The following is a 25,508-nucleotide window of genomic DNA, read 5'->3' on the forward strand; positions in this document are numbered from 1 at the left end:
ACATCTCTATACTTCTGGTAGTTGTTATTCTTTGCCATTTTATTTTGTTTGGTTTCTATATGTAAACTACAAAAGGAAATTGCCAGCCATTGATTCAGATGATTCAGATTTCAGTCTTCACGTTATGCTCAGTCCTGTGCTGTGTTCCTGGTTTTATGCACCAGAGTTTAGGCTCACAACTTACATTTTGGGGTGTGCTGTCTCTCATCCAGTCTGCACTTCCCCCTGCGGAGAAAACATAGTCAGAATGCATAAACTGTTACCTTAGTGTTGTGTGCTGTGGAGGATATGTTGGTGCTTTTTTCCTAAGGGAAAAACCAGAAATTTTCCTAATGAAATGAGTTTGACCTTAGATTACGGCAGTTTACCCCATGGCTGGGGGTGCACAGGTGAGAAAATCGATGCCTCCAATTTTAAAGAGTCGCACATTTAAATATGTGAGCTCTTAATATTGACAATCTAATGCCCAGCCTTTCGGGGGCACATGGTATCTCTGACCCCAAAGCTTGCTTGTCCCCTAAGGTCCCCTCCCAGCTGTGGCGGTTGTTCTTGGAGACACGAGGCCCCTGGACACACAGATCTATTGTCATAAGGTTCTCCATGTCTCGGGGCCGTGCCCTTTCTTTAAACGGAACCCACTGTGGAGGGGCCTGGGCTCGGCAGACCGGCGTGGGGAGGCGCAGCATTGCCCAGCTGTTTCTCCCAGCACCCCAGCGGGGGGCGCAGAGCGTACGTGCCGTGGAGGTTCTGTGTGTTTCCCTCTCCCCGTTGTGGTGTAAGACTGAGGATCGAGGCCAACAGGTTAAGAACCAGAGCTTCCTCCTGCCCCATTGGCCGGTGATGGAGCGTGTCAGACCCAGCGACCCGGTGGGCGTGCACCGCGAGCAGACGGTTCGCGGCCTCTGGGGGAGAAGGACAGTTTGTCAGCAAAGCGCACTCCGCACTCCGCAAAGGTTATCATAACGCAAAGCAGAGGTGGAAACGGCTTTCCTCTCCCGTAGATCTGCCCGCAGATGGCGGCGTGATTCATGGCGCGTCCTCGGACGGACGGGCCCTTCGGACTCCCCTCATCACTACTCTGTGACTTTTCCTCCTCCCTGAGGGAGGGAGGAGAGAGCAGGCAGCACCCTGCCTGGGCGGGAGGAGCCTGTGGCCTCTGGGAATGTCACTGATTACAGTGTCCTGAGAAGTGATTCTGGTGGCTCCCACCCCACGTGACTATTCTGAGCACAAAGTGAATGATTTCGGGAAACCTGAGCCAAGCCCGCCAGTGGTTCTGAAGTCGTTGGAAATAACGTGTAGCGGAGCCCTGCGCGCGCTTTCTCTAAAGCAGAGAGAAGGGAATGTGCGGTGTGAGCAGCGGGACTCCTGAAGGACACGCGTCAACAGGAGACGCGGGCAGCTTGTCTGCGCTCTGGGGCTCTCCGCGCAGCCCGCGTCGCCCACAGGGCGAGGCAGACCGCGGACGTGACCCAGCCCGTCACCGGCCGTTTCTAATGCTGTGTCAGCTCTGCGATGAGTCTAGAGCATAAGTGACCCTGAAAGCAGACGGCAAGTTTAAACAAAGGGAATCCGGAACTGTGTTTGGCTGAGTTGGAAGCTCCTGCTCCGGAACCCTGGAGCGTTCTGGTCCCTGTCGAGGCGGGAGCGGTGTCGGAGGTTTGCTCGCTGTAAATCCGCGTTCCTCCTGCAAGGAGCCCGCCGGGCCAGCACGGCTCCCGAGGCTCCCTCCAGAGCTGCTCTTCCTCCCGCTCTGCAGCCGCCTCTGAGCATCCCTGTTGGCTGACAGATGCACGCCTGTTTCCTTAAGCATATTTCATAAAAATCACTTAAAACTGGGACCTGGGGCGGGTTAGTGAGCATCTAGAGATTAGTGAGCATGCTTGGCGTGTGTCATATTTTGTACCAACAGAGTTGGCAACGTGGATGCAGCAAAGAGGAAGAATAGAAGGAAGAAAGAAAGTGTAAAACAAAAACAGAATGCAAAAATGGGGGCCCATTGAAGTAATAATTACAGCCCTGGGTCCAAAATTCTTCTGGGAAGACCTTGAGGGACAGTCCCCACGACTCATGGTTGATCTCTGGATAAAGGGGGCCCTTGGGGGAGGTAGATTGTCTGCTGGGAAGCTTGGAGGACGTTTTCGTATCCAGGAGAGAAGAAATGGGCTGTGGTTTGCCAGTGTCCACGGTGGCAGCACCGACATTAGCATGGGATCGGATCTGTGACCAGCGAAGCACGCCCAGGTGTCAGCCTTTCTGGCCCCGTTTACTTAGTAGGAGCCCTGGTTCATGTTCGCATTCCACCCGGAAATAGCAGGCTGGTGCTTTGGCGGTCGGTGGAGGATTGTCACGCCAAAGCCTGGACCCTGGCTTCCTGAGACAAGGCCACGAGCCCAGGGAGGGGGGCTGGCAGGCCCAGGAACCCCGGAACCCTTGTCCTTTGTGCTCCAAGACCCAGTGGAAGACTCTGCCCCGTTGGTGGTTCTGTTGTGGCCTCACTTCCTGTGTTCCTCCCCTTCACGTCCGAGTGGAGAACAGCACAGCCTCTCGGGATTGGGGCTCAGAACCTCCACCCACACCTGCCGTGGGGTTCCCAGCGGCCAGACAACCTTTCCCCTGAGCAGGAAGCAGCAAGGAGTTCGAATTGGGAGGAGGAGGAGACATGGAGAACAGAGAGGCCAGCCGGAGACACTCAGCCTTCCTCGAGCCGCCCCTGGTGTGGGGCCTGACGGGCGGCCCCTCCTCTGTCTGCAAACAGAGGCCGACCTCCCTGCCGCTACTTCACACAGACGCCGTGGAGAGAACGCGCAGGGCTCCTCCCCACGCTGAGCTCCTCGGGGAGGACAGCACGTCTGTCCTGTCGCCACGCTCAGCAGGGAGCTTGCGTCCCGGGGACACGCGGGACTGTCTGCAGGCTCTTGGCGCTGCCCCCGTTTGGGAGGGTGGAGAGGCCAGGCACATGGGTGATCATTCCGCCGTACAAGTCCGTAACACATCCCACCGGAAGACTGGGGCCAAGAGGGCAGCGGTGCCAGGGCCGGAAACCCCGTGCAGCATGGTGATTTCATCATTAGCATTCTCTTTTTTGAGTGACGAAGTCGAGTGGTTTTCTTTTTCCTGCACAAATGTACGTGTCCTGAAGACGCTAGGCGTGCAGTCTCCGGGACCCCCGCACTCACACGTCTGCCTGCGCCAACGCGTGGTGCCCACGGGGACCCAGGCTCCCTCTCGGTCTCCTTCAGGCAGTGTAGCTCCATAGGAGCCCTGAATGTCGGGGTGGCAGCTGGAACCCCGCCCCTTCCCAAGTCCAGTCTGAGCCTGTGGGCTGGCCAGCACGAGATGCAGCTGCTGGACTGATTGGCGGTGATGTTACCGCCGCCCACAGGTAAGGTCCCTGTGACTGACCAGCAGATGCTTTGGTGGAATGGGAAGGTCCACGGCACCGCGGAGCCGGCCCGTGAGCTGTGCCCCCCCCCCCCCCCCCCCGCTCCCTCCGGGCTCCCGCGCAGGAGGAAGGACCTGTGTTCGGTTGCTTAGATGGTGGTGTGACCTTCTGTCCCTGAGTGCAGTCGCCGCCTCCAGATACACATCAGGGTCAGGAGCCCTGGTTGTGTTACCCGCGTGCAGGAGACAGCCCTGCACACGGGAGCCGGCAGTCACTGCTCCGAGCCCTAGCCCTGCGCCCGTCCTCTCTGTGTCCGTGAGGCCCGGGCAGTTACCATTACTCTGTGCTCGTATATTTCTGACATCATGTGTGTTGATGGCAGCGTAACCTTGTAACTGGCACATCCCGGGCCTTCATGGTCAGGCATGCCACATGCCGTGGCGTTGGGTACGCCTTGGGGTTCTCCCGGTTCTCGGTGTGTGTGCCACCAGCCAGCATCTGGAAGGTAGTGTTCCTGCTATTTGACTGGGAAGGGTCGCGCCCCCGTGCTCAGACTGCGCGCTCCCGGGAAAGCCAAGAGCCTGTGAGCAACTCCAGTTGGTTCTCAGAGCGGCCTGTCCTGGGTGCCGATGGCATTGGCATGGGAGTGCATGTTGTCACACTTACGGCAAAGTGGCTTTCATTATTTCGCTTCTATTTCTGGGATTAAAAGGAAGATTCAAGAGGGAAATAATGAGGGCATGGAGGCCTGGGAGTGACAGGTCACCGGAGGCTGACTGGGCCTTGGGCATCACCCCAGTTGGGAGCCAGAGCCGGAACCGCACAGACCTTGGGCCTGTGTTGCCTATTTTGCCTAAGACCCATCTTTTCTCATTTCTTTGGGACGAGCTACACAGAGAAATGTGCCAGACGACACAGGCTGTGTGCAGAGCTGTGGCCAGGCCATCGTTCTCCAGGCAGTGTCAGGCGCCCACCCCCAAAGAAGGAACTCCCTGTTTCCCACCAGAAGGGAGTGAGCGCGAGCTCAGTTCATGCAGCAAAATAGCTGGGTCCTTGCGTGTCGAGGAGCGTCAGGAAGAGCCCAGAGAGACGCTGTTTCCATCTCGAGGCTGTCCCGGGCCGGTCGTGCTCAGCTCACCTTGCTTCCTCTCATGGCTCTTGAGGCGTGAAGGGAGGACGGCTAGTTAGTAGGAGGCACTGCTGGAAGGCCTCTCCAGGAGAGAACCGGAGCCCCGCCCGCGAGGCGGAGCCCTCTTGCGGGAGGCAGGTCGCTCCTGCAGAGCCAGGGAGGAGCCCGAGCTCAGGCAGGAATCCTTGTTGGGCGACTCCAGAGCGTCTGGCTGGAAAGGACAGAGTGGAAGGACCTGGCCCCTGCGTCTCCTCTTCCAGGCTAACGTCATGACTTAACCACACCTTGCACGTCGGGCTTCCTTTCCTAATGCGCTGAGCTGCACGCTGCCTTCAGAGTAATCCTAAGCTTCCCACACCTTGTATTTAGGTTGTGAGGGTAGCTTTTCCCAGGGGAGCCGGGGTGGGGCCAGGATGGACCTCCAGGCAAACTCCGGGGAAAGGCTCCATCTCTGGGCAGATGCTTACTGCGCCCCGGGGGGGCCCTGTGCTATTATTACTATTGTTATCAGCACTCCATACTCACGCATGCTCGCCCGTTCCTGGCCCATTAACCCTGCTTCCTCTTCCTCCATAGCGGCAGGTAGCAGGGGAGGGTAGCTCATTCTCACACGTCTTCCCCACCCTAGAGGCTTCTTGGGCTGTTTGCCACCCAGCAAGGAACTTCACCTGCTTTCTAGAAATCAGCAATGTCAGTGGAGTCATACCTGGGTCCAGCCCGCGAGGGCACTGCTTCACGCACCCCTCTCCGCGCGGCCCAGTGCAGGCAGGTGGGCAGCTGCCCAGCTCGTGCGCTCCAGGCGGGGGCGAACGTGGTGTGGACCACCCCACGTTTTCCCGCGTGCGGCCCCCTGGCTAACCCTGGACCCCAGAGGCGGAGAGAGAGGCCTGAGGCCTGGAGACTGCCCCAGACCCACTAGATGAGCGGACAAGAATGTGCGGCCCCTCCCCCAGCTGGGAGCTGCTAGGGGGCCCGGCCTGGGGCACCTGCCCACTGTGGCTCCGCCGCACGAGGACCCCTGCACCTCTGTCTGCTCTGTTCTCCATGCTACTAACCAGGCGTGGGAGGGGTTTGGGTGCAGTTTCGTTTGGGGGTTGCTTTGCATGTTGCTCTTCCTCTCGCTGTCAGTTGCGGGCGGAGCCTTTTCCTTTCTGTGATTCAGGTGCCTCATCCTTTCCTTTCCAGGTTCTTCCAGCTCTTTTAACATGTCAAACTCTGGAGATTTGTTCATGAGCGTGCAGTCACTCAATGGGGATTCTTACCAAGGGGCCCAGGTTGGAGCCAACGTGCAGTCACAGGTAGGGACCAGCCACTGTGCCGGCAGGGGGCACCTGGAGCCCAGAGCCCTCGGTCGAGTGGGCACTTCCTGGACGTGTTGGCACTTCCCGCTTCTGTCCAGAAAGAGGGACACGTAGAAACAAACCTTAGCAACAACCAAACCAAACCGAAGCAGACAACCATTGTCGGGGGGAATCGCGTCCACACTTGGTGAATGCATTTGGCTCTGGCTTGTCAGTCACTCTGGGAAGGTGGGGCAGGAGCAAGGGGACTCAGCGCTCTGTGCTCACTGCCCGGGACGGAGGGGCTGCTCGGGCATCGGCTCGCTCTCCGGGCTCCCTCTCACTCCGGGTTTCCACTCGGTATCTGCCCGACACAGAGGTGAGTCCTGGGAGGCAGGCGCTGAGCGTCTCCTGCTTCCACGTGAAGCTCGGGAGACCCCGCCGGCTGACCGAACCCGTCGCCCAGCCTTCCTGCGGGTCCAGGGACCCGTTCTGGTGCCGAGTCCAAGTCCATGCTGGGAAGCGAAAACGAAGCATGTGGTGTAGCCCAGGGTCCCGGGCAGCTCACCCTCCCACCCCTGATGGGCAAGGGGCGGTGGGGGGCTCTGGGTCAGAACTGCCCAGACTTTACCAGCTGTGCCCACCCGTGTCATCGGCACGTGGCCAGGAAGCACGACGTGCCCAAAATAGACCGCAGGCCAGCACTTCAGCCCTCACTCAGGAAGTGCCCGGGTCACCAGTGAGGAGAGACGGTCACACTTTGGCCAGGTCACAGCGCTGGCCGTCACGTGTCCCCAGACAGATGCGTGCCAGCTGCACCTGCTCTCGGGCGGTGGCTGGCCGGGTGCCCTCTATGGGACACCAGCCGGGGAGAAGCTGCACGGAGATGTGGGGGGCAGTTCTCCCTCTCCCATGGTGCCCCCCGCCACCGCCTCATGCAGCTTCCTAGAAGCTCAGTGGGGCCCCCTTTCTGTTACCGTGTTCCTGCCGCCGCACGGAGCTCGAGGGGAGACTGGGTTGGCTTAGAGAGGAGCCAGCCTCCTCCTCCTGGACCCCGGAGGAGCGTCTCCGAGCGATGGCGCGGGCCTGGCGTGCCGAGCGGTAGTGCCCTGACTAACCTCCTCTCTCGTTCCTCCTGCAGGTGGATACCCTTCGCCATGTTATCAGCCAGACAGGAGGATACAGTGACGGACTGGCGGCCAGTCAGATGTACAGTCCCCAGGGCATCAGTGTAAGGACACAAGCCCCTCCGTTCTCTCCCTGCCAATTATTTCACAGCCACCGGGCTCACCGTGACACTTAGTGGGACTCAGCTGAGCTTAGTTTCTCGTGTCAGTGTCGGTGAAGCCGTCGGCAGCATTCTGCCCCCAAAACCGAGGTGCTGGAGTGGGGTCTCGCGGGCCCCTGGCGTCCGGGGCTGCCAGACACAATCAGCGTTGGCAGGCACCTGCGGCCACATGCCTCCTCTGCGGGGAGAGCTGAACAGGTGACCGACGACAGGGGTGGGAAGGTTGCCGAGGCCAGCCTGGGAACGGGAGCAGAGCTGGTAGCCGGTGTCCATCGCATCAGGTGTGTGGTCTGAAAGAGAACCCTGTCTCCCACCCGTTGGAGGCCGATTAAAAAGCCATCAACAGAAAGGCGGGGCTGGCAGAGGCACGGGCGGTGCTGAGCCTCGTCCACTGGCCCTTGGGTCCCCGCGGCTCCCGACCAGCATGAAAATCCGTAGCGACAAGCTGTGTCGCACAGAGTGAAATCGATCAGACAGACACAAGGAAAGCTGAGTGTAGATTTGGGACAGCAATCCAACTCGATTCCTCAGATCAGCCGTCTGCTCCCTCACAGCGGTGACAGCAAGCTGGGACACTGAGGGTCCTGGGCCTGGAGCCCCGAGGTGGGGGCCCTGCTTGGCGGGGATGGTCTCTGTTGTTTCGTTGGGATGATTAGACTAAACTGGGGAAGGAAGGAAGGGAAAGAGGCATGACAGGTCATCCTCGCTGTACTGACTGGGGTGTCGCGTCTGCCACGGAGGTGAGGGTCCCTCCGCTCCGTGGTGGCCAGTGGCGTGGACTGCAGACCAGGGAACCCCAGCTGCTCCGTCAAAGGAGGCCTGGGTGTGAGGGCGAGGAGTCAGCCCGGACAAGAGGGGAGCGGGAGCACGTGCTGGCTGGGACGTTCTGTCCGGAGAGTCTGGGTTCTCCACGAATGATCCACTAGAGCAGTGGTTCTCAACCTTCCTAATGCCGCGACCTTTTAATACAGTTCCTCACGTTGTGGTGACCTCCAACCATAAAATTATTTTCGTTGCTACTTCATAACTGTAATGTTGCTACTGTTATGAATCGGAATGTAAATATCTGATCTGCAGGATGTATTTTCATTGTTACAAATTGAACATAATTAAAGCATAGTGACTAATCACAAAAACAATATGTAATTATATATGTGTTTTCCGATGGTCTTAGGTGACCCCTGTGAAAGGGTCATTCGACCCCCAAAGGGTCGCGACCAACAGGTTGAGAACCGCTGCACTAGAGGGTCGGGGCCGCTGGGGGCAGCCCAGAGGCAGCAGCCACGCCAACAGGGGATGGGCCGTCTCGGTCAGAGTTCAAAGCGGGCAGGGAGTCAGAGCTGACCCTCGTGGGCTCTGGGCAGTCGAAGACCCTCGTCCTCTGGTGCTCATGCGAGTTGCTATTCCCGTATGACCTCGTGAGTCGCCAGTGCCCCCCTAGAAACCACCCATCCGTGGGGAGAAGTGTGGGCTCGGAAATGGGTTCCAGATGAGCTAAGTGCTGGGGTTGGGGGGGGCCTCCAGGCCATATGCATTCACCCACTTCCTGACACAGAGTTTTCCAGAAAGAGCTTTGCTCTGTGTGATGGGGATGAGAGTGTGGCGCACGCACAAAGGAGCCGAGGCGTCTGCGTGCCGGGGCAGGAAACGGCGGGCAGCCGCGTTGGCATCTTTCCTAAGCGGGGAGCACGGGCTCGGACGTCACCCTGTGGGCTGGGCACCGTGTCTGGAGTGTCGTAACCGAACATGTGCAGACAATCACGTCTGATTGCACAAGCCGCGCAGACACGGCTTCAAAACGCAGCTTGAAAGATCCTCTCGTTCGCTCCCTGTGAACTTGTTTATTTTGTTCCTGGTTTAATGTGCGGTGGATGGATCAAAGGCTGGCCCGACAGGGTGTTCCCTCCGTGTCAGTTTTGAATTGTGCCACCTGCCGAGACCAAGCTTGTGAGGGTGAGATGACTTTTTAGTGGTGGTATGAGCTGGGATGTGTACGTGTCCATGTGTGTGAGTGTGTCCTTGCGTGTGTGTGTGTGCATGTATTGTGTATGTGTGAGTGTGTCCCTGTGTGTGTGTGCCCTGTGTGTGTGTGCCCTTTGTGTGTGTGTCCTTGTGTGTGTGTCCTTTGTGTATGAGTGTGTCCTCGTGTGTGTGCCCTTTGTGTGTGAGTGTGTCCTTGTGTGTCTGTGTTGTGTGTGTGTTGTGTGTGTCTGTGGAGTGTGTGTGTGCATGTTGGGTGTGTCCTTGTGTGTGCGCACGTGTATGTGCATGTGTTGTGCATGTGTCCTTGTGTGTGTTCTTGTGTGTGTTGTGTGTATGTGTCCTCATGTGTGTGTTTTGTGTGTGTTGTGTGAGTATCTGTGGTGTGTGTGTTGTGTGTCCTTGTGTGTGAGTGTGTGTCTTTGTGTGTGAGTGTGTACACTGTGTGGGCACATGTTGTGTGTGTTCATGTGGTGGGTATGTGTGTGTGCACGCAGCATGGGGCTGTGGCTGCCAGGAGAAGGAAGGGAGACAGAGAGGGAGAGACCAGAAGAGACAGGACAGGAATGAAAGGTTCCAGCCAAGAAATGAAATAAACGCCCGCAGCCCGACGGCACTGGAGCCCAGCTGGGCCCTGGCCGTGTTTCATCCGAGCAGGACGTTTTCTGGGCAGCCTCCTCGCTCCCCTGGCGCTCCTGCAGCTCCCATGTGTTACAGCCAGCGTCCGTGTAAACCCGTGGAGCCACACCACCTGCCCTTAGTGAGGCTGAGGAGCAAGGGGGCCCAGGGCGGCCGGAGACCTCCGTCCGGAGTTAGGGGTCGGCCTGCATGTGTGTCCAGGGAGGCGTGGAGCCTCCTCTAGAAGATGGGTGGTGGTTCCACCCTGATGCCTCCAGGGCTGCCGGAGGGAAGAGGCTGTGAATGGGAGAGGCCCTGGCCGGGCGTCCCGGTCCCCTGGGCTGCCGTGGGCAGCGTTACAGGATAACGTGCTCACTGGCCTCTTTCTCCTCGTGGGCAAGGGTGTTCACAGTGGGTGTTCTCCGCGAGGTGGTGACGGAGTCACTGGCTGTCCTGAGGGGGAGGTGTGCTTCCAGGGATAGAGCTACCCCAGGCCCCTCGTTAGCACGTGACGGGACCTGACAGCTGGCCTGCTTTGTGCCCACGACAAGGCGACCGCGCTGGGTGGGCGTGGCGGGGAGTCACGGGCAAGCCTCCAGGCGCCTGCCGCTCACACCGCCCTCTCCATCCCGTCACCACGAGGTTAGAAATAGAGCGTTAGCTGGACGGCTGTGTGTTTCCTAGTCGCTGTCCGGGCCTCTCGCTTCTTTCTCCTGCGGGTCCCTGACGCTGGCCTCCCCTGCCCGGGCCCTGGCGCCTCTCCATTGCCGCCTCCCTGCGTTCAGCCTGAGACCCACCGCGGCCCCACCTGGCCCAGTGGCCTTGGTGCCGGCCAGTGTGGCTAGCTCACCACGCAGGATTTCACGACCGGCGGCTCTTCACTCAGCTGTGAAGTACCTAGTAATGATTTTTATTTTAAATGTTTACTAATCCACAATACCCTTTTTAATTTTAAAAGGTTCTTCAGTCTTGTTTTTTGTAAAAGGTTTCTAAGCTTTTTGGCCAATGCATGCTCTCTGGGAATCAGATTCAAATCTGCATTAACCGTGGGGAGGGGGTGGGAGGGCGTGGGAGGGGGTGGGAGGGCGTGGTGAGGCTGTGAGGGCCTCCCTGAGCCTCCTGCTCCTCCTGTCCCAGAGCGCCGCCTGTGGGCTCCCACCCGGTAGCGACTCGGCGGCGTTTCTGACGGGGTGGTCGCCTTCCTGTCTGCCAGGCCGGGGACTAGAACTGCCCCGGGGACAGGATCGCGTCAGTTGTGCCGCTCAAGCCGGCCCTGCCTTCTGCTCTATAAAGAAAACGTTCGCAACCTCCAAAGGGCAGCTCGTCCCCGGGGTCGCTCCGTTCCTCTACACTCAGGAGACAGTAAGCGAATAGACTAGATTTAATGCGGGGCCGTCAGCACTGATTTCCGAAGAGGCCTCTCGCCCCCTCAGAAGGAGGGCCTGGTTCTCCCGCAAGCTCGACTTTGGATGAAATAATGGACCTCTTTCTTAGGAAAAGTCAAGCGTAGTTTTTAAACTCTACTTATCTCTGGCTTTATTTGAATTGGGGACGATTCTTTTCCACGTTCCTGAATATTAATAGTTAGATCTCTGCACACTGTCCAGCTGAGAGGATAAGCAGAAGGCAGGACCGACCTGCATCTGGGACAAGCACCAGAGGAGGAAGGAAGTGAAGAGACACCTGCTCTTCCGCGTGCTCCCTGAGCGCCTGGCTGCAGCACCTGGAGCGTGGAGGCAGCAGCCGGCAGGTGGGAGGTGCCTAGTGCAGGCCCTGCGCCTCCCCCAGGGAAGGACCACATCACCCAGGAGTCAAGGTCCTATCATTTTGAAAGCACCGGGGGAGTGGCCCTTGTACGAGGACTTACAGCCGATCCCTGTCAACTGAAAATGCATGTGTTCACTACAAGCAGGCACTGGCACTGCCTTTCCTCATAGACTTTGCAGATAGCAGCACCACAAGCCCCTTTCCCTGGCACGTGGGGTCTGAAGGTCCTGCCACGGGTAGGAACTCTGGTCACTGCTGTCCCACACGCGCCGTTCGCCACACGAGGCTGGTGGGCACCTGAAACGTGGCGAGTGTGGCCGAGACAATGAATTTTCATTTGTACCTAAAGTGAATGAGTTGATGTACAAATCAGCTTCGTGTGGCTGGTGGCTGCCGTGTTGGGCAGAGCGGTTCCAGTGCCCCGACAGTCCTTTAGTGGCCACCAAAGGCAGAGCGATGGTGTCAGGGAGCTGGCCACCGCGTGGGAACAACGCCAAACGCCATCCTCACACAGAACACAGAAAAACGCTTTCTGCTTAAGTACGTGTTTCCCCATAGAAACCTAACTCTTTATTAAAAATTAACTGTGTACAAGAGGTTAGCTCAGATTAGCATATAATGTGCTCTAAACACTGAAATAATATGGAGGGAGGATTTACGATATCTATAATAATAAAAGCATAATATGCTAATTAGACCGGATGTCCTTCCGGATGACCTTCCAGATTAAGTCGCAGCAGGTGGGGGCTGAAGGTGTGGTGGGCGGGGGCTGAGGCAGAGGTGGCCACCGTGGTGGCAGGGGCCAAACCCCTGGCACGAATTCGTGCATTGGTCCTCCAGGAAATATATAAATGCCTACATCTTTTACTAGCAATGCCAGCTCAGTCAGCCACTAATTCATCGAACCCAATAACTTCTCAAGCCTAAGCCAGGCCCAGTGGTCAGGTGCGGCAGGGCCGACCTTAGGTCCAGTGTCTCCATGAGAGACTTGGCAGGTCATTACCACAGGTGGCAAGACTGTTCCAGGAATCTAGGTGCCAAATAGCAACACAGGTTACCTTTTTTAAAACTCTGGGACCGCCCTGGCCGGCGTGGCTCATGGTTAGAGCATTGACTGTGCATTGAAGGGTTGCAGATTCAATTCATGGTCAAGGGCATATACCTGGGCTGCAGCCTCCATCCCCGGCCCCACTTGGGGTATGTGCAGGAAGCAACCAATCGATGTGTCTCTCTCACATGATGTTTCCCTCTCTCTCTCTTCCCCCTTTTCCTCTCTCCCCCTCCCTCCCTTCCACTCTCTCTAAAAAATCAATGGATTCGGGTGAGGATTAACCAAATACAACAACAACAAAAATTCGGGGGATGGCCAAGTGGGAGAAGAATCCAGTTTTGCCTGTTTAATAGACTAGACCCGTGGTTGGCAAACCACGTCTTGCGAGCCACATGCGGCTTTTTGGCCCCTTCAGTGTGGCTCTTCCACAAAATACTACGTGCGGGTGCGCACGTACAGTGCCATTGAAACTTTGTGGCCCATGTGCAGAAGTTGGTATTTTGTGGAAGAGCCGGTATTTTGTGGAAGAGCCACACTGAAGGGGCCAAAGAGCTGCATGTGGCTCACGAGCCGTGGTTTGCCGAGCCTCAGTTTGCCGGCCACCAGACTAGACAGTATTGGAGAGGCTCTGGAGGCAGCAGGCGCTCCCAGCCTCCAGGAGGCTGAGCAGGGCCAGTCGCAGCCGGGCCAGGACTGCCATCCTGCCGCCCCCTTGTCAGCACTCTTCGCTGAGCGAAAGCATTACTGCTGCAGACTGCAGAGATAATACATATGAACCAGAGTAGACAAAGAATAGAAAATAGAAAAGTAACGGCAAGTGAAATTTAAAAGAGCTAGGCAATAAGAAAAATAGAGAAGTAGGAAGAAATAATATACGATTAAACTACAAGCCAGTGGAGGATGAAGATGGCAGGAGAACGATAGAGCGCCCGGACATGGCGAGAGGAAGTGCACAAATACTACGGAGAACGATACAGACAGAAAAGCAGCGCGGGCGCGTGGTAAAGCCCGGCCTCGGAGACCGGACTGGCAGAGATTATACAAGACGGAGCAGCAATAAGCAGCAAGTGCCGTAAAGCAGGAAATTAAAGAACAATTAAAAACAATATGGATAGAAAATTAACAGGCTCAAACGACGTTTAATAATTGCATTAATAACAAACACTTACTGGCTTGGTCCCCTGTGCTAGGCAGTTTGTACGCATTAACTTATGTAATTCAAGTTTAATAACACAATTAGGTCTGTTTTAAAATGTAAACAAGAAAGTTAGGAGGCATCAGAAGGATAACAACACGATGGAAGCTAGTGAGACAGACCTGCAGGCGTGGTCTCCCGCCCCGTGTGCTGTGGGCAGCCCCGAGGACCCGCCGGACCTTCCTGTCTGGACAGTCCGCAGAAGCGCCTGGCGGTTCTCCCGCCTGTTGGGAGCGCTCCGTTCCTGGAGGCCATTCCCAGCAGTTACAGTGTTCCAGCCAGAGAATTCCTGCCCAGTGCCTCGGGCAGGGGCAGTCCCGCCACAGCCCTGCTCACTCAGCAGCTCCCAGGTCCTGCAGGCCACGCCTGCGTAGGGCTCTCGGGTTCTTGCTCTTACTTCCTCTCCAGGCCCTGGTTCTGATGACAAGCGTCCTGGTTTTGTAACCAGGCCTGATACATAGTAGGTGCTTAACGCATACTTTTTGAAAGGAGCCTACTCTAACCTTTGTCAAGAGGTCTTCCCTCTCCTCCCTTCTCGCCTCCCTCCCCTCTCCCTTCCTTCCTTCCTACCAGCAGGCAGGCTGTGGCTGACTTGTGGCTGAATTGTCTGCCTGCCCCCAAAGACTTTTGCATTTTTGTTATTCGGGGAGTCTTTCCCACAAAAGAATGACTTTTTTCTTCCCTTTTTTTTTCATTTTTCACAGACTGATACCCATATTTGAACCCCACCTTATCAAAACCTTGTACCCTCTCACCCTAGCCAACTCCCACCAGAAACCTGTGGGTGTGTATTCAGGGACCGGCGCAGTGGTGTCTTCTTCCTCACTCTTTTTTTCTGGGACAGGTGCTGTCGCAGTGGCCTTGAGCTTGGTCCACAGTCATTCCTTCACTCACTCATTTGTTCAGCAGGAATTTGCTTGGACTTGTAGCAACCATTGGACATGAGGGCAGGGACATAAAAGATCTACTGCCTATCCCCAGGCAACTCCCATCTCTGCTAAGCTAAGGGCTATGTTGAGCGGTTTCCTTTACACTTTAAAGGGACAACAACCATTTAACTCTTAAGGCCCCTGTATTCTGGAGAGAGCTGGGAACCCCTTGCTGACTCCCATGCTGGGCGGGTCCGGCAGCTGCTCTCCCCGAACTGAGGTCATCGCCCGCAGCTCTGGGGTTGCCAGGGCATCTCAGACACACTGAGACCTACATTAGCTGTGGGCTCTCCTTCACATGCTTTGTTTAAATGTTACAGGCTAACATGTGATGTGGAACATCTGGGGTGTGCAGGAATCACACGGAAGGAAAGGACTGCTAACTCTTTTCCCAGCAGCCTCCATGTGTGTGGTGCACGTGGAAACGTGGTGATCATATAAAAAAATGTCATTTTGTAACCTACTTATTTTACTAAAAATACATTATGGTGTTTTTCATATCATTAAACATGTCAAACATAACTTTAGTAACTACATAAGGAACCTGTTATAGGGAATGCCCCTAGTTTATTTAATCAGTCTCTACTGTGGACACTGAAGCTGCTTTCTTTTTTACAATTTTAATAATTCTGTGGCAAACATCATAGTTCAGGGAATCGGGTGCATGCTTTCTGTTCCTCCTTCGATACATTTCTGAAAATGGAGTCGACGGACCAAAGGGCAGAAGATGTCTAACCCTTTTCTCCTGGAAACATCTATGCATTTGTTCTTCCCACCAGCAGCTCATGGTCGTCCCCAGTTTGCCACAAGCTCAATGACAATGACTTAGCCGTGTTTCAGATTTGTCAATTATCTATCTATATAAAAGGCTAATATGCTAAGTGTCCGTCCAAGTAATGACGTCACATAGCAACGCCCGGCTTCCTCTCCCTAGCAACTAGCCTCCTTGCAGTTTCTTCAGCCCAGGAACACGACTTACTTTATAGTCAGGTGGAAACATTTTACACTTCAACCTAATGTCTGTGAAGCATTTTCCCGTGCCTCATCTCATTTGATCCACACAGAAGTCCTGGAGTAGGTAGATAGGAGACTCAGTGGAATCCTCTTTTCTTTTCATGAGCTGGAAAACAGAGATTTAGAAAGCTTAGAAACTTGACCCGACTGAAAAGAAGTAAGAAATGGTGGACCTTGACAATGACTTCAGGTTTTCTCACTGCATAGAATATAGTCAAACACGGCTGCCATTAAATATTTTACCCTTTGTTCTCCCTGCATGATCTACAGTAATAATCTGCTTCATGTTGATATTTATATAATCTGCTGTGTTGCTGACAATTACCTGAAAGAGAAGTTGGGGTGCTTCACTGGGCTGGGAAAAGTTTAGCTACATCAGAAAGCAGGTCTAATTAAGCAAGTTTACTCTATATCTACAAAAGGCTATGTTGACTCGTGCATGCATGATACATATAAAGCTCTCGCTGGTGCCAATCGCACATGTGTGTTTTGATCTGTCATTGTCGATTGTGAATTTGGTTGACACTTCTATTATAGAATAAGGGCAAATAGCGATACTAAAATATTTCTTCTAATTAATTTCCTTTCAATGTGCATGAATTCGTGCACCAAGCCACTAGTTAAATTATAAAAGGGTGTCTCACTTTCACTTGACTTTAATTTGTTTCTTTTTGATTACTCGTGAATTTCTTCATGTTTATTAGCCTTGTAAATGTATTCTTGAAATGTCCACCTTTTTCTCGGTGACTTCCCGAACTCTTCTGCAGTATGATGTCCCACCACTGCACTGAGGGCGTGTGGAAAGTGGAGAAAACTCTGCTTCTAGATGGCGGGACGCCCGTGGAGGAGGCCTCCCCACCCCATGTGCCGTTCTGTTTATTTCAGTGGACAGTTCTTCGGCAGGAAAGCCGTTGTTATCCTAGGAAAACTAAAGGCAGATCTGCTAGTGGTACTGTTATTGATCTTAAAAAGATAAGAGCCAAGCTGCAGTGGGAATACAGATTACCTTCTCTCTCCGTCTAGTCATTGCCCTGGCTTCTCCGGACCCGCCACAGCCACACAGCTGGGGTATTTCTGGGACAATATAAAAGGGAAAAAGCTAAAATTTAAAAAGTCAGTCCACGTTCCATGTGGACAAGAATCCCAGCCTAACGAGGGTCCCGCATCAAGGATGTGCGTGGGAGAGCCGGGTGTGTTCACAGTCTGGATGAGCGGTCTTCAAGCCTTTCTCTCGCGTCACCTGTAAACAGTTCTGAGCGAGACGCCTCCCTGAATGAAGGAGGCAGCAGGGAGGCTGTGCCCCCTGCACCCCCTCCCTACCCCCCACGCTCTGCCGGCCGCAGCCCTGCAAGCTCTCAGCGCCATTTGAGCGCATTAAGCAGCCAGCTCTCTGGTGACATAGCAATTAGGGGTCTGAAATAGATTTGGTGCGTCACGGAGGATAAGGGCTTTGAAAGTTTCTGTTGTGATTACAGCTTGTACCTCCCACAAATAATAGGCTTCAAAATAAGCGGCTGCCAGCGCGGCCTTTGTGGCTTTGTCTCAGTGATGGCATGTAAGTTGCTATTACTGTCCTCTCTGTACTTGAATATGCCAGTCTCTGGGCGTGGAGTTGGCTCCGTGTCTCTCCGCGGCATGTCACTGGGTCTGGTTATCTGGGGTGATGGCTGTGTGGACGGCAGACGAGTGAGAGGGGCTTCAGCTTCCGTGTGATGGTCAGTGGCCTTGAGGTGTCCACCTCGAGTGATGTGTGTGCTCCGTGGAGACCCCATCACGTGGAAGTATGTGTGTAGCCTCCATGTGCACCGTGAGTAAAGGATATCTTTCAACAAAGCAAAGCAAAATCAGAGGTTATAAGAATACAACGAAGAACTTAGGGCTGTAGAGAGTCAGCCCATCAGATCACTTATACTGAGAGTAAAACAAATGCCCTTTGCTTGAATTACCCAGATTTGGCTATGAGTAAACATAATAGTCTCTTACAGCTTTCTTCCCGCAGCGTGTGTATGTGTCCACATGTGCACACTCATTCCTGGAGTGCTGTGTGTTCTGAATGTGTGCTCAGTCTATGAGAATACATGCGTGTGTGTTCTGCACACTGTGCCGATGTGTGTAAGGGGACATGCTTGGGATTTTGCAGGTCTGAGTGCGGAGGGTGTCTATTCAGATAGAAATAGTTTTCTGTCCTAAGACACCTCTCTGTAGCCCAGACAAACTGAGCTTTTTTCTCTCTCTCTCTCTCTCTCTGAAAAGTTAAATTAAACAATTCGTAAGTTTTAACTTCCTGTGTATACATCAAACCTACGGAGTCTGCAGGATGTGGAAACGTTCTGCGTAACAGCCACATTTGCACTTTTAATAGAAATAAGAAAGCACCTGACCCTAAAGCTGGGAACTGTACCCACACCAGTGGGCGGCCTCGACCAGCCCCTCCCGTGTCCCACGTGCCTGACATGGCGGCATGAATGCTGGGTGTTTGCCACAGGAGAAATAGAAAAGAATGACGCTAAGAAGGTGCCAGGGTAGATCTCGATCCCAGAACCCACTGACAGGTGCCCTCCAGTTGGATGGCGCTAGGTGCTGGCAGGATGGTGCTGGTGGGCGCATTGGCAGGTAGGGTTGTGTCTGGATTGTGACAGGGCACCCATAGATGGCAGTTAGAGTGCATGGCACAGAAGGTTGAAGAAGTGACTTGTAACAAAAGAGTTCACATGTTATCAATGGAGAGGGGGCAGGTTGACCGTCTTACTGTGCAGTCTCAGCCAGGACCCCGCAGTGCGGTGTAAGAGAAGCCGAGCTGACCAGCAGTGTTGTCCTGCACAGGGTGGCATGTCAGGAAGTAAACCTGGGTGTATATGTCTCAGTACAGCCCGCCAGGCTCTCTCAGCTGTTTCCTAGGTGTACATGGCCAAGTACAGGCAGCCATGCTCTCTCAGCTGTTTCCTGGGCTTACATGGCCAAATACAGCCCGCCAGGCTCTCTCAGCTGTTTCCTGGGTGTACATGGCCAAGTACAGCCCGCCACGCTCTCTCAGCTGTTTCCTGGGCCTACATGGCCAAGTACAGCCCGCCAGGCTCTCTCAGCTGTTTCCTGGGCCTACATGGCCAAGTACAGGCGGCCAGCCTCTCTCAGCTGTTTCCTGGGCCTACATGGCTTGGTATAAATGGTCATGGAGGTCACCCACCTGAGACCATATATCTCTCCACAGCCTGTGCCACTACCTGTTCCTTCACGTCTTTGCTTGTCCCTCTCGGACATTGTCTAACATCTGTGAGGTGCAGGCACTGGGAGGCAGCGTGGAATCAGCCAGGAGCCCCACAGTGGTGCTCATGGTCTGGCAGGCGAGGACATGCCCGTGGCAGCCCAATGCCTTGTGATGTGACAGAGGACAGGGCTGCCCCCAGGAGACCATGCTAGGGGCACATGGGACACGTGCGCACCCTCAAGGTGGAGACAGCAGGTGTGGGTGGGGGGACTGGGTGAGCGGGCCTCTGCTATGGGAACTCCTGAGTGGCGGGAGGGGGTATTGAAGCATGAGCCATGAGCATTGAGCAGGGCAGGAAGCGCAGGTCTGAAGGGGACACGGACCCTCAGCTCGAAGCCACTGAAGGTGGGGTGAGGAGGAGGTCAGAGCTGCATTTTTAAAGGTCGCAGCTCTTTAAAAGAGGTGGATCTGCAGTGGCCAGGCTGAGATTTCCCAGGGAGCATCCTGGCAACTCGGAGCAGCTCTCGGAAAGCTCCCTGTAAAATGTTGGGAAAACTGCCTGCCAGGAGCCTGGTTGCTCCAGCTACCTCGGTGGGAAACGGTGCTCTGGCCGTGCCTGCCCTGGTGAGCATGTGGGTGCCTGTGCGGGTCACAGGGGCGGGGCCTCTGTGTCTGTGTTTCCCTCTCTGGCCGCCCACCAGCGCCGGGGACAGCCCCGAGCTCTCCCCCCGCCTGCCACGCCCGAGTCTGGGCTGCTGGCATCTGCCTGTGTGCAGGCCGAGCTCCTCGCGGTGCTGACATCAGCCGCTTTGTGGCACCTCAGCGAGTTCTGGGCTGCAAATGAGAGTTTCTCAGTGCCAGGCTCACTTGGCTGTCACATCCGGTGATGAATTCTCTGCATCAACCCTGTGCTACTAAGGGGAGTTTGGAGAAAGGAGGGGAGGAAGGGCAGGCCTCAGCCCAGCGTCACTGCTCTGGGTCACAGTCAGCTGCATGGATGCTCAGGACCCAGGCAGGCGGCCCCTGGGCCAGCTCAGGGAAGGTGCAGGGAGAGGGGATCAGGGCAGGTGCAGGGAGAGGGGATCAGGGCAGGTGCAGGGAGAGGGGATCAGGGCAGGTGCAGGGAGGAGCTGCCCCCCCCCCCATGCCATAGTCACTCCTGCCCCGTGACCCCAGATATTCCAGGAGTGTCAGGCCTGGTCCGGGCCTCCATCGCATGTTCGGAGCCGAGGGCTGTTATCTGGGAGGGAAGGAAATTAGTGCCTTTTGCACACACACTGCTTGGCTCACACAGTCCGTGGGCGATCGAGGGCGGGGTCACGAAGTCGCCGCCGCAGCACGTCCTATCCGGCCGGGCTATCCGAGTGCCGGGTCCCTGTCGGGGTGCTCACTGACGCAGGTCCTGTGGGAACCGTGTTGCTGATTGGATGCTCTGGACTGAGTGTTAGGAAAAGAAGGTACAAATGGAGACCAAGCGTCAGCGCCCAGCTCACCCCCTCGAGACATCTTCCCACAGGCCAGGCCGGGGCGCTGGCTGAGCCCTCTTCTCCCGGGTCACCCTCTGTACTTTTCGAGGTGCCTCCTCGAGACGGGGTTCGCCTCCCTGGAACCTTCCTTGCAGCCGGGCTGTGCATTGCTGGGTTCTGCCTTGAGTCATAGTTCCCCCACGTGTGGTCAGTGCCCGCTGAGGACAGGAACGGCCCCCAGCCATTGACATGTGCCGGAGGCGCCTGGGACCCGGGGCTGGGGAACTCGGAACTGGAAGGGCCCTTCGGAGGCAGTTGGGCAGCCTTTTTGTTTTTCTCAAGGGGGACTCGGGGCCAAAGGGGTGGGAGTGCCCGGCCAGAGTCAGCACCGGGACTGGGGCCCCTGGACCTGCAGGGCAGGTGGTCTCACCTGACGGAGGTGTGGGACTTGGTATCACAGGCACGGGGAGGGCCCAGCCACTGAGGGGGCGGGGGAGCGACCACAAGGACAGCCTGCTGACCAGTGCCCCCTGGCAGGCCCTGAGCCACCTTCTCAAGGCTCCTCCTTGTCATCATCATCATGTGCTCCCACCGCCCCTCACAGCCTGACTTCTCTCCTTCTTCCCTTCTAGGCTAATGGAGGTTGGCAGGATGCGACTACCCCCTCATCAGTGACGTCCCCTACAGAAGGCCCTGGCAGCGTTCACTCCGACACCTCCAACTGACCTCCCCGCACGCGCATCCCGGCTGACCCTGCGCCCGGCGGGCGGGGCCGGAGGGAGGGTCTCCCACGCCGAAGCGGTCAGACCGGAGGCGCAGCCATCAGCAGCCACCATGAGCTCCTCCCTCTCCTCCCGGGAGGCCCTCCGGCCAATCTGGACACTTCTTTATACTCTGTCCCTTTTTCTGGGTAGAAGCCAGCCTTCCCTGCCAGCAGCATCAGCCTGGTGCCCCCACCGCCCCTGCCCCTGCCCTCCACTCCCTGGGCCCCTGCCCACTACATGTCACTGAAGGATATTTTCAACAATTAGAGGAATTTAAAGAGGGAAAAAATGCAAAGAAAACAATAAAAGCGTTTGTATGTTTTCACGCTGGTGGTATGAGGAGCCACGTTACCTCATCAAGCCCCGTGCCAGGCAGCCCTGTCTCCCGTCACTCACTACCTCTCACAAGAACCGCCCCGCTGCCCTGCTCCTCGGCCTCCCCCGCCCGCTGCCTCCCAGCCGGCTTCCCTGGGTCCTGCCATAGCCGGGCTCCCGAGGCGCTATGTCCTGGGTTCAGCTCCACCAGGTAGATGCCAGGCAGGAAGTCAGCAACAGGAGAGGGCGCGGCCTCGGAGGCAGCGTCCAGGCTTCTCGTCCTCGGACAGCTCCTGGTTTCAGAGGCGGACTTGGGGGACCAGAGGCTGCGCAGCCAGGTGTGGGTCAGCGTGGTGCCAGGTGCATTACAGAGGGGGGGAGGTTCTCTCCTGAACCCTCCCCTCACATGCACGTGCACACATACCTGTAGGCACATGCACAGGCTCTCACATGCACTGCCCCACGATCAGCCACATGCCTCATACAGATGCCTACATTAGTAACAGTGCCATCCACCTGTGAGCCCATGAGAGGGACTCTGTGAAGGACACAGACAAGCAGCCCGCGGGGTCCAGGACCAGCAGCCCCAGCACACACGCGCACGCACACACATGCACACACGCACGCGCACGCACGCACACGCACATGCACGCACACGCACACACGCACACACACACACACACGCCAGAACCACCCCACAGGGCAGGCCAGCTCCCAGGGTCCCTCCCTGCTGGCTCTGCCCGAGCCTCAGGCGCGGGCACGCGTGCGGTGGAGTGCTCTGTTCTGTTTTTGTCTGGGCGCTAGGGACCTGCCCAGTTCTGCGCGCCGCGTCTGGGTCTGGAGGACGCGGTGGGTGAGAGCTCGGCGCAGTACCTGTTCGCTGGCTTGTCTGAGGACCTGCAAGTGGCGAAGGCGGGAGGTCCCGGTCTCAGCGAACTCCCCAGGTGACAGTCATGCTGTGGGCCTGTCCAGGGAGACGCGCAGGGAAACTGTTCTCTGATGTCGCCTGTTGAGTGGGCGGTGCTCAGCTCTCTCAGGGCCTCGTCCCGGATCTGTGACATGCGGTTCTGGCCGGGCTTGCGAGACAGGACGCGGGGCCCTTCTCCCTGAGCTGCAGGGTGAGGGCGGGAGCAGCGTCTCCGAGAGAAACTGGCTGAGGTCAGGCGGCAGCGGCTTTCCTGGTCTAACGTCTGGTCACATCGGCTCTGTCACCGCGATGGCAAAGGCAGGTCATGGCTGTTGCTTGTTTGGTTGCTTTGGTCTGTTTGGCTCCTTAGAAGAGAGATAACCTCCCACATGGAAACGTCGGCCCTGGTTCTCAGTTTGTGCTTGAATCTAATGTTGGCCTTGCCAGTGCCCAGGCCCTGCTGCTGCAGGGCTTCCGGGGCGTGGCCCTGAGGGCGGCTCCGCGTGGTGCACTAACGGGCAGAAACTGCTCCCACGTGTTGGAGGGCGTGCGTGTTGGAAGGGAGAACGGGGAGACGTTGGGATCATGCTGATGAGGAGCGTGAGGAAGCCACATCGGGCCGCTGTGCACCCTGAGCCGTCACCGGGTCGGGCTCCACGCAGGGTGCCGAGGGCACCGCGTCTCCATCCAGCCGAGGAGACCCGTCTCGGGCAGGGACGCGCGGACGCAGGCACAGGGATACCTCGTGGACGCCTGACCTTGGGTGCAGGGTTCTCCTGCAGCCGCAGGAAGCCCGGTTTGGGCTGAAGGGTTTCCCTTTCGGGTCAGTGGGAAGATGGGAGCAGAGCGTGGTGCCCGCCCTGCGGCAGCTGCACCCGCTGTCACCACCACACGCAGCCCTCTTTGCACCTTTCCCTTTCTCCCTCCACGGCCACGCTCACATCCACGTGGCGCCAGGAGGTCTCTCAAGTTAAGCAAACCCTGAGAGCACAGTCAGCCAGCGGGCGGGGTGGACAGAGAGCCTGTGGCGGGCAGCGCCCTGGAGCTCCTGCCCCTCGGGCCCCCCGACCCGCGTGCCCAGGACTCCGCTTCCCAGGGACAGAGGAGCGCGCAGTGTCCTGGCCGCGGTGTCCCCTGGGGTCTGCCCACCTGTAACTGCTCATCGCGCCCTTCCCCGTCCCTCGCTCCTGGGTGGGGCGGCCCCCGCACACGCCTCTGCCCGGTGGCACCTTCGCGACATGGTTTTGTTTGGCTGCTGGTTGCCTTTTCTCTCACTTGCCCTCCCCCCTTCCCTTCTGAGTTTTATTTTTCTGCCCAGAAAAAACCTGACTTCGATACCAAAAAAAGATAAAACTACAGAAACTCAAATTTAAAGAAAACTTTTTAAAAAAATACTCAACAATCCTCTCAGCTTTATTAACATTTTCCATTGTTTCTTGCGACTCGTGTCTTGTTCTTTGTAGTACTGATGACGAACATTTGATAATGAATGTTCTTGTATATTCAGATAAAGGGAAAAAAAAACCAAAAAAGCGGTCTGGATTTAATAGTGTTTATAATAAAAATTTTAAAAATGACCCTCACAGCACGAAAAGCAGGACGGGGTCGCCTCCGTGCCCACGCCCTCATCTCCACGTCTGTTTTCACACGGAACGACCCGCATTGGCCATGCTCCCCATTTCTCTTTTATTTTCTTGCATTTGTGAATTAGTTCAAGAATGCTAGACAAGTGTCGAGTTGTGCACACCCATTTCCTGTTCCACGATGTTTAAAAGTGACCGTAATTCATTTTGTAAACTAAAAAAAGAAAAAAAGAAAAAAAAAAGTTGGGATAGTGAGCATCATAGAGGTACAACCTAACACGTTATTATGTTTCTTAACTTTGAGACCCAGAAATGAATTCTTTTTTCCCCCCTTTATTCCTGCTCTTGAAAATATAACAAAAAGAATGATGTTTTGTTCTGTGTTACTTTTGGTTTGTTTATAGGGGTGCTTTTTTTTAATTGTCAGGAGTATGATCTTGCTGTTTTTTTCCTTACACATGTACCAAGGCGATGTGAAAAGAGGGCAGCCGGACAGAGGCTGTTTCTGGCTGCTTCGGTTTCGTCCCAGAACTGAGCTGACGTCACAGAGATCAGGCCCATGTGGACGTCGCGCCGCTCACCTGCGCCTGGAGTGAGTGCGCCCCTGCAGGCGAGGCTGGGTAGCCAGGGTGCCTCCCTGGCCCAGGGGACTTTTCTTGCAGAGAGTCCCCGGGCGGCTGGGCTGGCACCGGGATGGGCTGGGGGTCCTGGCTTTGGACAGGGTCCCGGATGTTATTCTCACGCAGCCTTTCGGCCGCCGTGCAGCACAGGGTGAGACTGGCTGGACTCGGATGCTTTTTTAGTTCCAGGAGAAAAGAAGGCGGTATTATCAGGAAGGGACTCACTTTTAAACTCTGTCATTTAACAAATGACCGCGAGTTCCGAAAGCAGCCAGCACCCGGGTGAGGAAAGTGGAGAATCAGAGCCAGCCGGGCAGCGGCACTTTCTGGCGGTTTCTACCCGAACCGCCGTCCGCTGGTTCTGTCACAGCCGAACGGCCGCGCGCTTTTCACATCGCCTTGATGGTTCACTCCCTTGTGCAAAGCTTTCTGGAATCTTATTTTTTGTAACCTTTTTTTTTTTTGCCTTTTGTTAAAATAAATGAAACATTCAATGTTTCCCCTTTTCTCGCTTCCTCCTTCCCTTTCCTTCGGCACTTCCAGTTACTTTGAAGTGTTTCCCCCGGCTGTTGGTTTTATCTCTGCTTCCTACCCTGCTCTTATATCAGAGTGTAACCCTGCGAAGCTCTGCCCTGTTTGGTTTGAAAGTTGAGCTTTTCTGCTTCTGTGAGCACTGGCTTCGTTCCTTTGATCCGACGGAAGCTCTGTGTTCTCGATGATGATACTAACACGGTGTAGATTTTACAGTCTCCTAATTTGTACTGGTAATGCATATTCCAAATAAATAGTTTCTTTTGTTGCAAAAAAATACACTTGTGTGTGGTGTAAGCATTCTCTTTCACATGCTGTCACTTTTCTTCCCCCAGCGGAGGGCCGGGCCTGTTCGGACTGTGGTCTGTCACCCTAATCATCTTGCAGTCTAGTACGTGGCCCTGGGACCGATGACTCCGCCACGGACATCACCCAGGAAGGGAAGGATTTTTTATCCTCACCTGAGGACGATCTTTATTGA

The 25,508-nt window shown here is 55.8% G+C and overlaps 1 protein-coding gene and 1 long non-coding RNA gene across 6 annotated transcripts in view; one reads left to right on the forward strand and one right to left on the reverse strand.

Moving 5' to 3' along the window:
* Positions 1-25,304, forward strand: part of PBX1 (PBX homeobox 1) — a 205,352-nt gene extending 180,048 nt beyond the window's left edge. For 2 of the 5 annotated variants that reach the window (XM_059674289.1, XM_059674288.1), the window contains 3 exons: positions 5,700-5,812; positions 6,936-7,025; positions 20,940-25,304. In XM_059674289.1, the coding sequence (XP_059530272.1) occupies positions 5,700-5,812; positions 6,936-7,025; positions 20,940-21,032 (296 nt within the window). In that variant the 3' untranslated portion in view covers positions 21,033-25,304. The remainder of the gene's footprint in view (positions 1-5,699; positions 5,813-6,935; positions 7,026-20,939) is intronic. The other 3 variants (XM_059674292.1, XM_059674290.1, XM_059674291.1) reach the window with 2 other exon arrangements.
* LOC132220761 (uncharacterized) lies at positions 15,927-20,944 on the reverse strand. Its single transcript, XR_009449859.1, has 3 exons — positions 18,661-20,944; positions 16,643-18,514; positions 15,927-16,564 (listed from the first exon to the last, which is right to left on the reverse strand). It is a non-coding gene; the product is annotated as an uncharacterized LOC132220761 (long non-coding RNA).
* Positions 25,305-25,508: the final 204 nt, after the last annotated feature.

The sequence above is a fragment of the Myotis daubentonii genome, chromosome 18, assembly GCF_963259705.1.
Source record: "Myotis daubentonii chromosome 18, mMyoDau2.1, whole genome shotgun sequence".
NCBI classification, from domain to species: Eukaryota; Metazoa; Chordata; class Mammalia; order Chiroptera; family Vespertilionidae; genus Myotis; species Myotis daubentonii.